Source organism: Podarcis filfolensis, assembly GCF_964270895.1.
Source record: "Podarcis filfolensis genome assembly, chromosome: 6".
NCBI classification, from domain to species: Eukaryota; Metazoa; Chordata; class Lepidosauria; order Squamata; family Lacertidae; genus Podarcis; species Podarcis filfolensis.
Genome location: NC_139609.1, coordinates 86489413 through 86501544, shown reverse-complemented (window position 1 = coordinate 86501544; position 12132 = coordinate 86489413). Strand labels below are relative to the sequence as shown.

The 12132-nt window shown below is 41.7% G+C and overlaps 1 protein-coding gene across 2 annotated transcripts; it reads left to right on the top strand.

Annotated features, from left to right (window-relative positions):
• Window positions 1-1350: 1350 nt before the first annotated feature.
• Window positions 1351-11005, top strand: LOC310764736 (androgen-induced gene 1 protein-like). 2 transcript variants are annotated; one of them, XM_083619187.1, is made up of 6 exons: window positions 1351-1908; window positions 2682-2825; window positions 5108-5209; window positions 6987-7102; window positions 9601-9752; window positions 10935-11005. In XM_083619187.1, the coding sequence occupies exons 1-6, from the start codon at window positions 1738-1740 to the stop codon at window positions 10958-10960; spliced, it is 711 nt and encodes a 236-aa protein (XP_083475313.1). In that variant the 5' UTR covers window positions 1351-1737; the 3' UTR covers window positions 10961-11005. The 2 variants fall into 2 exon arrangements, with proteins under 2 accessions (XP_083475313.1, XP_083475314.1); XM_083619188.1 differs by having other exon boundaries at window positions 1356-1905.
• The last annotated feature ends 1127 nt before the right edge of the window (window positions 11006-12132 follow it).

Genomic DNA, 12132 nt, shown 5'->3' with positions numbered 1-12132 from the left:
TGTAAGCCATTATTTAGCAGAAATTATACTGCTATGAACATTATTTTTACAGATTGTTGACAAGTTGTTAGACATTATTTTGAAAGGTGGGATCTAATACTAAACTGTGGGACAGGATAGCTAGGGCTGCTTTACAAGACAACTGCGGAAATCAGTGTCTGTCTCTTTCTTACAAACTGGAAAAGGCTCCCAACCATCATGAGATTTCAGCCAAGGCTTGGAACAAGCTTGTCCAGCATAACACACTCATTTTAATCAGCAGGCAGTGCAACCCACCTATCAACCTTCAATAGCACAGGATTATCACGGGCAGCAACTGCTCATCCTTTAAGTCATTGGATTAATAACTGGAGGTTTGGAATAATGCTAATTGATAATGCCTGTCATCCTTCATGAATTTGTCCAATTCGCTTTTCAAGTCACCTAAATCAGTGGGTCTAATCAATGCTTGGATGAAGGATCGTCCTAGTGTATCATCCTACACTGCCAACACTCTTATACTTAAGAGTGATAGGATACAAGTGTTATAAATTAGTCTTGTGGAAGTGAATACATATAGTTTATATGCTAAATACAAAATGGAATATTTAAGAAAACAAATGAAGCCCATCCCACTTCTGAGGAAAAATGCAGATTACAAAAGCACTTCTGAAAAATCTACCGTTGATAAGTGGTATTTAAAGCCACGTGCATCTCAAACTTGATTAGGAACTGCTGCCAAATTTGGTGCTGAGGGCAGGACAGGTGAAAGCATGTTCAGCAATGAGATAGCCCCTGGGTCTTCTGCAGATATGCTGCACCAAATAAGATAAAACTCAAGTCTATTTTATTGTGGTTTTAACCTTTTGTATGTTTTAAAATTACAGTTGTAAAAATTTTAGTGGTCATGTTATTGTTTTGCTATCTTTTTCTGGAAACAGCTTTGAGATTTTTTTTCCTACAATCAAACTGGTATAGAAACTTTATTAAAACTTATGACAAAAGGTTCTAGAACGCTTTAGGAAGTGACGTGGTCCAAGTGGAAAAAAGCAGGACACTTAATAGCTGTGTTTAAAATAAAAAATTTAAAAAGCCGATTTCAGCAGGGGTACCTTGCACTGATGTGAGCAACCCATCCTTCCCTGCAGCTGTCAAACAGGGTCCAAATGACGACGCGCCCACCCTCGTCACAGCTCAAGCCCCGCCCACAGCATCCAGGCGAGGTCAGGACCATTTCCAATTTGGGGGCGGGGGTGAGGATCCGAGAAGCGCTGTCAGAGCGGGAAACCCAGGTCAACCCCTGCCACGGATCAAGTGTTTTGACTGCCTACCTGCCATGAAGGTTTCTCCAAGAAAACACGGGGCGAAGGAGGAGGGGGGCGGCCCTGACCACCTCACTGTGTTACCACTACCCCCACCCTAACATAAACAGGCGAAAAGACAGAGCAGTCGCTGACATGGTAGGGTCCACCCTCTGTGAGGTGAGCAGGCGGCGCGAGGAGCCAGTCAGGCTCCCCTCCGTCGAGGCAGAAAGGCGCCAAAAGATGGCGGCGGGCGGCTGAGCGCCGACGACCTCCTGCAGCGCCTGCGCAGTGGGCACCATCGGCGCGAGCGGCCGCCGTTGGTGGCGCCTCGGCCTCGAGGGGTTGCGGCCCGGACCCGCCATTCCAGCCAGCGCGGGCGGATGGGCAGCCGCTGCCGCTTCTCCACTACATCCATACGAGTCCCCTCGCCCGGCGTAGCGCTGGCTGAGCCACAATGGCTGTGCCGCTGCGGGGCCAGCGGGCCGCGGCGCTCCTACATTTCCTCTGCTTCCTCTGGGCGGTTTTCGCCGTCAGCCAGAACGCGGGGTTTCCCAGGTCGGTCCGCAAGGAGCCGGACGTCACCTACGGGGGCTCCTGGAAACACCTGACCTTCCTCAACCAGGTGGTGGTCAGGCGGCGGCTGCGAAAAGGGAACGAGGGAGAGCGGGAGGGCGCCGCGCGTGCGCAGACGGAGCCCTCCTTGGCCGCACGTGCAGGGCGGCGCGCGCGGGAAGGTGGGGGAGGGGGAGAAAGAGGGAGAGAGTTGAAATAGGTTAGGGCAGGTGAACCCGCTGAGGTAAATTTAGTTTCTTTTGTGTGTGTGTCCCACACCCCGTGAGTTTTATAGCAAAAAGTGATAATTAGTCACCCTAACTCGCATCAGTTACTCCGAAGTCCGCTATGACTCGCATGCCCCCGTTTATTATTGGTGTTGTGGTTATTTGTTGAGCCCCTATCGGGAAAAGGCGGGTACTGTATAAATAAATAGATGATGATTTCCCCCCAAAAAAGGCCTCAGAGCAACTTTAACACATAAAATCTTGTTTATGTTAAGATACAATGTTGCTGAGGGAAATATAAAGGCCTTTAGATAATAGATAAACTGAACCAAGCAGTAATACGCTTCAAATTATTTTCCTTGGCTGAGTACGCCTAATAAACATTTAAAGTGCAGCCAATGAATTCTGGGAACTGTAGTTTGCTAAGAGTGTCGGGAATCGTAGCTCTGTGAGGAGTAAGCTACAGTTCCCAGGATTCTTTTTTGAGGGGGTGGGTGGAAGCAATGTGCTTTAAAAGTATGGTGTGTGCATCCCTTGTTAAGAAACTAAACCAGAAAAGGAAAAAATATACATACTGAGCCCCATGTGTATTTCTAATAGCTTCTTTGTGATTTCATAGGTTCTACAGACAATCTTGTATCTGTTATGTGTTATATCTGATACTGTAGCTCTGTGCATGCCTTCATTAGAGAAAAGAGTATCATCACTGGTGGTGCCTCTCAGAGATTTCATCTTCTCTTCGTATGTGTTTCCTATTGGCTTAGTAAGTAACTACTGTTTCTATTATTGAAATACGTGCGTACTATAGAACAGCGCTCCTCATACCTGATGCAGCCTGATGTTTGGAACTACTTCCATCATCCCTGCTGGCTAGGTCTGATGTGCGATGTTCTCCAGATTTCTAAAAGACTGTCACAAAGAGCCTGGCATGTCTAAATGAAACCAACAGCATTGATCATTCTTAAAATACAAGAAGTAACTGCTGCTGTTGTTGTGTTGTTTTCATTTAATTATCTTGCTGCATTCCAAGGGTGCTGAGTAGATTGTCACCTGGTATATTTAAAAAGGGATGATTTCCCTCCAAATGGTTTGAATCTAAGATGAGTGTGGGGCTTTACAAATCCCATTCTTAAAACCTACCACATTATCATTTAAATCAGGAGAAACTTTGTTTTGAGAAGAAGAGCCCAGATAGTTCATTTTTAATAATGAAGGGAACAGACCTATAGAATAGTTAATGATAGTCTAGCACGAGCATTCATAGATGCCACTGGAGAAAGGCTAGTAGGTTCAAGACTCCCTCCAGGCATCTAGTTCCCAGTTTGGTACCCCCTCACCATTGAGGCTGGAAGCCTCAATAGCACCCCTCTGGAGGCTTTACCTGGGGCAGAAAAACCGGGTAAAAAGAAGCAGTAGGGAAACCTGGTTTCAATAAGAATAGCCTGTCCAAAACTACTATTTGCATTTCAATGAAAGTCTGCATTGGCATCTCTGGCAACTTCAGAGAACATTTTTGGCAGGACTGCGTGGGAGAGAGAGTGTGTATAAGGGCTTGTCCACATGAGTTTACTGTTCTGTTTGCAACTGTTTGTCCATTTAATTTGCAAAGCATACATATTACACTCAGACTACACCAATCTTGATACTTTCCCCCTGTAAATTTAGGTCTATCTGATAAGGAGATAATCCAGTAAATTGGGAAATTGGGCTTCAAGATGCTTTGCTTGGGGTCACAAAAAAAATTGTTTGTGTTTTAAGGTGGGTGCATCATTCATCACTTTCTGCTACTCCCCTTTTCACATCCACTGCTTCCTCAATGTTATTTATTTATTAAGAATTTGAACAACGGGCAGTAAAAGCAATCAATTCCATCACCATAATGCATTAATGAAAACTTTGACAGCCATTCATATTACTGAATATTATTAAATTGTTATTGTTCATATATTATTGAAACATATATTTTCACAATTCTCTGAGTCTTTGATGGGTTCATCCTCTCATCCTATTCATTAATAAAATAAATAAAATCAGACCAAGTTTCTTAAAAAAAATAATGTTGTTGTCCTTGTGCCTGAACTTGACTAGTTAGTTTTTCTGACTAGTCAATATAATTATCCATGCTTCTAATGATAGGTAACAATAGATAACGAGTTCTTCCAGCATGATTGCACAACTAGCATATGCACTGCTACAAACAAAAAAGCAAGCATTTGCTTATATGGAATTTCAATGTTTTGTCTTCTGAAGATTGTTGACTGTATTTTAATTTCTTTTCTAGCTGTGCTCACAACTATTTCCAGTATGCTACTGAATGTAGGGTTGTAGCCTTATCTGTGTGTGTGTATTTTCTTTTGCTCCCTCAAGATTTGCACAAAACCAGAAAACTGTACATTAAACATTCTGCACCAGATATTGTACAGCTATCTGATAAGTGTGCTTTGAGAATTTACAGTTATGACTGTGCTGCTTGCTCCCCTCCCCCCCCCACACACACTTCCTGGTTGGGAAAAACTTAAAAGTTCACACCAAGCTAACTGCCTACAGGCCATTTCAGTACTTAATTGGCATAATAAAATAAACAAATTAGAAGGTGACAAACACAGGAGGGAGCACCTGCTGGTATGAAGGGGAAAGTCTGAAGCTGTACCTCATATACAAATGCAAATACATTTCGATGTGGACTACTGCAGTCTAATTCAAATGGGGTGAGAGGGAAAGGGATTCATGGCAAAATGATGCTCAAATGTGGACAAACACTTAAACTCACTACTTAGGTTTCCTTGCAGCTATTTATTTGCAAAACAAGAAAGCTTGAACCTTAATACAGAGTGTTTGATGCTAAGGTTTTTTATTATTTTTATCTGGAGAAATAGAAGAAAACTATATTCACAATAGTCAGGTTTTATTCACTGTAATAAGCGAGCTGCGGTAAGAAAGAAGGGAAAAGGTTAACAAATACTTTGATTTGGAAAAACATTAACTGTCTATTGTTACTATTTGTCTGAGGATACACGTGTTAATTGTCAAATGTTTTAATGACAGTTTGTACCTGTTGCTTTCTGGAGCCTTTACTTATATGACAGAGAACTAGTGTATCCTTTACAGCTGGATGACGTTAATCCAATTTGGCTTAATCATACTATGGTAAGTGTACACCATTTGTTTTTCAGGTATCTCTTTTGCTGTGTTCAGTTCATTTATTGTTTATCTGATCATAATATTTTGCAGAACTTAGGTATAAGGGTCAGTTCAAATGTAATAGGTGAAATGATTATTTAACATTGTGTGCATAAGCTGCGGTGAACCTTTGGGTCATGTGTTCCCATTTCCTCTTCTGGAGCATGCCAAAGATGAGATCAGAAGCACATGCTTCTAGGATTAAATTAAATGGACCACCCTGTTATGTCCAAACTACTGTGGGGCACACAGCAAGAACGCAGCCACTGAATCCTGTGGAATCTCTGCACACACCACTCTGCATATACCACTATGCAAACATATCTCTCATATATTATTTGGACTCTACAGCAAAGGATAGGAAGGAGAGGGCACGTAGCACATCATTCAGGTAGCCCCATTTAAGATGTATAGCTCCTTATTCCCACCATAAACAGACGACATCATCCACTCACCCTTCCTCCGCTGCTAGCTGCTTCATATAACCACTGAGCCTCTTGGACTTGCCGATTGGAAGGTCGGTGGTTCGAATCCTCGCAACAGAGTGAGCTTCCATTGGTCTGTCCCAACTCCTGCCAACCTAGCAGTTCGAAAGCACGCCAGTGCAAGTAGATAAATAGGTACTGCTGTGGCAGAAAGGTAAACGGTGTTTCCATGTGCTCTGGTTTCCATCACTGCGTTGCAGCAGAAGCGGTTTATTCATGCTGGTCACATGACCCGGAAAACTGTCTACTGACAAACACCGGCTCCCTCGGCCTGAAAGCGAGATGAGCACCGCAACCTCATCGTCGCCTTTGACTGGACTTATCTGTCGAGGGGTCCTTTACCTTTTACCTTTCATACCATGACAGCCCTTGTCTCACTTGTGCAGGCTGAGACTACTCCCTGACATTCCCCAGACCCTGCATGAAAAGAGAGTGGTGGAGGGGTCACTACCCCCACCTACTCCACCAGTCAAAGCGAAATTGAACTACGGTGTGGGAAAGGGTTATTTTATATACTAACTCTAAACAACAAAGTCAAAGCCTCTTTTGGACATTCTCAGGGCTAGAATAGGCTCTGAAAGCAAAAACACACATGTATGTGGTTGACAACCAGTCACCCCAACAGAACTCCTGGGCCTTTGAAAGAGACAGCAGAATAATAGCTGTAGCAGGTCATGACAGTGGCGGATTTAGGGCAGTGCAGATGGTTCCCCTACTGAGCTGAGGGGACTAATAATAAGGTCTAACCCATATTTATACAGGTACCTATTCAAAGTTTTTTTGGGGGGGACCAAATTTTGTCCTCACTCAGGGTGTGATATTACGAGTGATTGCCAAAGAAGAAGACTTAGCTTGAGGAAACTGAGCTAAGGAACTGCTTGTGTCAGGGAGGAAACCACTGTGGCAAAGAATAAATTTCCCAAGATGGATCAGACAGCCATAGAAAATGATGCCAGTAATTGCCAGCTGATTGAAAATGCTCTCATCTGCTACTATTTTGTAACTGCTGCTACCCCTGCATATGACAGTGACCTCAGTCATTTTCAACCATCCTAAGTGGGCCCTACGGGTAGTAAATTTGAGAACCGCTAAGCTAGACTATAAAAATATGTACTTGGAATAAAACATGGAACAGAAGTTCAAAAAACTGTAATTTAATACAACTACTGAAAACAATACAACAAACAATAAAACTTTGTTTTGATTTGCCATATGTTTCCAGCACTTATATTTGTGTGTGTTTGTGTTTTATTTTTTAGCATACCACCATCCTCCCACTGCTTTTCATAGAATTGTTCATTTGTGATCATAAGTATCCCCGTAGATGTAGAGGAATTTTGGGACTTTGCGCCTTTGCAGTTGTATACCTCTCATGGTAGGTATCAAGTATCTTTTTCAAACACACTTCAAATATAAAGCATTTTTAATCATTTTAGTTGGATTGTTCCTTTTATATTAGCAAATCCTTTTTTAAAATAAATTTTAAAAAGCATATGAAGCATATTGTGCATGCTGCCTATTGGAATCCGTATGTTTAATGGCTTCTTTAAAATAACTATTTTAATATATTTATCATGTTGATCTCAAGATACTTTAAATCATCATTTTATCATAAATTGTCTGATAAACTCATCTAGTATAAAACTATATGAAAATGCTTATATTCAGTATTCTATTTGTTTCATATAATTAATAAGATTAGACCAAATTGTTATTGGTTTCGTCTCCTTTCTCTTAAACATACCATTTTAACAAGTTTAAAGGTCATGGCAGTGTTGGTATCTTATTAAGCAACTTTTGTTTCATTGATATTTTATGAATGTGCCATTTAGCAGCTATTAACATTTTTGCTGTTATCAAATTTCTCAATAAATTATGATGATCTGATCACACATCATTTTCAAAATAGCCTAAAAGAATTTGTAATTGATGCAATGTAATTATACATTGAAACCTCTCTTTTCGAGCGTCTTGGAAGTCAAACATTTTGGCTTTCGAACGCCAAAAACCCAGAAGTAACTGCTTTGGTTTTCAAACAATTTTCAGAAGTTGAACGTGCCATTTTGAGTTTCCCTATTGTTTTGAGGCTTCTGCTTTCAGTTTTAGAACATTTTGGAAGTCGAACGGTCTTCTGGAACAGATTACATTTGAAAACCGAGGTTCCACTGTATTACATTTCTAACAATTTTTGGCTTCTTTGAACTAATTTTCTGTAATTCGTTGGAATGTTTATGCAGCCATAAAATATTGCAAGTAAATATTACACTGCTAATGCCTATTGCTCCATTACCATTTCTTTAATTACCATAAGCATAGTCCTATTATCATTACTTTGATCCATTTATGCAAGACCTTAAAATACCATTTCTGTGGTAGCAGGCACAGATTAATTCTAGTGTAGCCATTTGCCGTATTTTTCGCTCTATAAGACACACCAGACCACAACACGCACCTAGTTTTTGGAGGAGGAAAACAAGAAAAAAAAATATTCTGAATCTCAGAAGCCAGAACAGCAAGAGGGATCGCTGCGCAGTGAAAGCAGCAATCCCTCTTGCTGTTCTGGCTTCTGGGATAGCTGCGCAGCCTGCATTCGCTCCATAAGACGCACACACATTTCCCCTTACTTTTTAGGAGGGGAAAAGTGAGTCATAGAGCAAAAAATACGGTAGTTAGTATTTTTGATAGGTAAATTAATTTATCATGAGCAGCGCACAGGCAAATATCTTTTTTAGTCTTAAATTTTGACAACAGATGCCACATGTAGCACATGTAGCTGGTGTAAATACACAGTTCAGAAACTACATATCATTCCTTTAGGTTCCTAATAATAGAAGCTTGAGGGCTCAATAAAGCTGCCCTTCAGTGCCCATTACATTAGCTTCCTTAGCATGCAGTTGCTGGAGCTCTGAAGAGGAAGCTATATACTGTATTTTTCGCTCTATAGGACGTACCGGACCACAATACACACCTAGTTTTTAGAGGGGGAAATCAAGAAAAAAAATATTGGATGGATCCCGCTTGCTGCCTTGGCTTCCTCTTTAGCCTTGCACAGCCTCTCCAGCTGGGAGAGGCTGCGCAAGGCTAAAGAAGCCAAGGCAGCGAACGCTATCCATTTTCTACGAGGAGGGAGAAGGGACTGACTGGCCGCATCAGTCCCTTCTCCCTCCTGGGGAAAAGCCCGCAAGAGCTGCGTGGAGCTCATGTGCGGTTCTTGGGGGCTTTTCCTGCCTGCCTCCCCCTGCATTTGCTCCATAAGACGCACACACATTTTCCCTTACTTTTTAGGAGAGAAAAGGTGTGTCTTATGGAGCGAAAAATACGGTACTTGTTGCTGTCTGGTGTTTTTATGGTTTTGTGGTTGGTATGCTGATAGAGATTATAGCCATAGCTACCTCCAACCTGCAAACCCATTTTTAACCACGTCAAGCATTAATTATAAACCAACTATACATGGTGGGAAGCATTACATTAGATTTCACATGCTTTATACCTCTTCTAGATGCTAAAAAGTCTTCACAAATACTTACCAAGCCCCATTTCACTCAGAAATTTCTGTTGAATAATCTTTATTTTTAAATGAAGAAAAATTAGTTGTTTTGGGAAATGAGATGATCTAGCAAAAGTAAAAGGAGATGATCTAGCAAAAGTAAAATACTCATAGGTCATATGGTCCTCCATTTAAATCAATATTGCTTTCAAGTATGAATTGTACTTCTATATTTTTAAGGAAATCCAAATTTATGCACTTAACTTACAGTTTTATATTTGAAATTATCAGCAAATATAGAATAGTTTTTCCATGCAACTTCAGAAATCAACTATCTACCTATAAAATTTATGGCTATTTGTGACTCTGTCTCCCCTTGTTTCTAGGATAATGTGGGTAAACCATGCAAGTGGGATTTGGGCGTATCCAGTTTTAGGAGTGCTCAGTCCATTAGGACGGGCAATATTTATCTCCATATCTTTTCTTATAATGGTAATCTTCTACTTCGTTGGGGAGCAACTAACAAAACGCTTGTGGGGTAAGTAGGATTTTTTTGTTTGTATTTTCAGTGCTGTAGCTGGCACAAAGAATGGACTTTCCCAATATTCAATGCATAAGTGAGGAGAAGAGTCATTTATGTTGGTTCCCCAAGAAAGGCTGAAGTCATAAAGTCACTTAACCTGGGAGTAGTTTCAATGTATTCAATGAACTTTTGAGATGACTTGTCTAAGACTGAGCTGTGAATGTGTTCAGTCAGAAGCAAGTTCTGTTTCACTTGTAAGAAGACTATAGTGATAAATACAATACCTCCTGGGTGCACTTCTGTGCACTGAAGGGATTTCCCACAGGCATTTTGCTGAGCCTTCCCTTTCACCCCAAAGATTCTTGGCCAACCACTCTGCCACTGTACTAAATGCTTTGCAACAGCTTGACCATTTCAGACCTCATGAGGTGCTCCCACAGTACACATAGTTATCTAGAAGCCCGGCACACAAGCCACTTCCACAGTCATCTGAAATACTCTGTGCACTGAGGACCTGGAGAGAAGTACAGTGGTGCCCCGCAAGATGAATGCCTCGCAAGACGGAAAACTCGCTAGACGAAAGAGTTTTCCGTTTTGGAGGTGCGTCGCAAAACGAATTTCCTATGGGCTTGCTTTGCAAGACGAAAATGTCTTGCGAGTTCCTGCGGGTTCCCCCCCCCCTTTTTCTAAGCCGCTTATCCGCTAAACCGATAAGCCGCTAAAAGCCGCTAATAGCGCTAATCCGCTAATCCGTCAATGGGCTTGCTTCGCAAGACGAAAAAACCGCTAGACGAAGAGACTCGCAGAACGGATTCTTTTCGTCTTGCGAGGCACCACTGTATGTCACAACATAGCTGCATGTGAGGTCCAGCTGGAACTCACATTAACATGAATAGCACAGCATCAGCAGTTACAAGTGGGGGAAGCAGAGAACCCAGAAGAGCATAGGTTGTCAGTTAGTGGGTCAGGACGCACTGCCTGGTCTTAGCGTGAGTTGGGTCACAACATCAACACTACCACCATACAAATATATGGTACAAAAATTAATAAATGGTTCCCTAAATTCATGTTAAAAGAAGTGGGTTCCAGGTCTGGAAACACGGAACACTGCTCCAGGGGAGCATTTGTGGGAGGGCTCTACATTCCCATATGTAGGAAAATATTCTAAAGTTTAGTGTTCTTTTCTTTCCCTTCCAGCAAAACGTAAAAGGAAATGCACATAGAGAAGAACCTGGGAAAAGTATAAGGTCATTAAAAGTGCAAGCTCACTTATGGAACAGAGTGAAACTTTCATCAAGATAAAAGCATTCGTAAAAACCTCTTCTTAAAGATTAAGTATACTGAAAATGGCCTTTTCTCAGACACGTAATGTATAGTGCCATCAAAATAGAAAGTGGGGAAATGTACCAAATCAGAGTAACAGTGCTTTAAACAAAATTACTAACTTTATATAAGAAAATTGGGTATATATAAGTGAATTACATACATATTTAATACGTGCATTATACCTGGTACCTTAAGGCAGTAGGTTTCCCTTTTCTGTTTGTCGCTATCTTGTAATTGATTGATTTTGATAGGCCAGTTAAGTACAGACAGAGCATATGCACAGATAGTTGCACGTGTTTTGTTTTATTTATTTATTTATTTATTTATTTAATTTAAATACCCACCCAAGAAGTGTACACAGTCAGGCAATTGTAAATGTTCTTGTGCAATTTGCTGGTTATTTGCAACTCTAGGAGATCAGAAGAAATATATAGAAGCTCTTGGTGCACCCTTAATAGCATACTGGAAGAGAAATGAAAGCAAGAGTATACCAGAAATAGTTACGAGAGTAAGGGTGGGGGGAGAGGAAGTAGTGGGCATAGAAAGGGAAGTAGTAGAAAGTGGCAACTGATCCAGTCACCTCAAAACACTGAAACAAATAATCTGCAACATCTAGTGCACCAGTGTGGAGTCTGATTTCCCACTATTGCATTATCCCCATGTTGGGTAAACCCACTTTTACAGGGGGAAAGCATTGAGATTTGTGTTGTTTGACTGTGAACTGTGCAAATTAAATTGGAACGCAAACAGTTGCAAACACACAGTAGATCACGGTTACCAGATGTCCCCAGATTCACCAGTCTGTCCCCGGACAAAGTCTGTCCCCAGAATGTCCCTGGATTTTAATGTTCCCTGATTTATGCCTGGGGACTTCCGGCGAGGCAATGATGGTGGGTGCCATGGCAGTGAGCAGCACCGGAGGTCCCAGCCATGTCAAAGTTCCAGCCAGCCAATCCGCTGGTTGGGGGGGAGGCTATTTAAACCAAGGCACAAGCCAGAGAGCTTCCTTCTAGCTCGCTTCCTTGATCAATGCTCGCCCTGAAATCGCGTGGAGCCACCCACAGAAGAG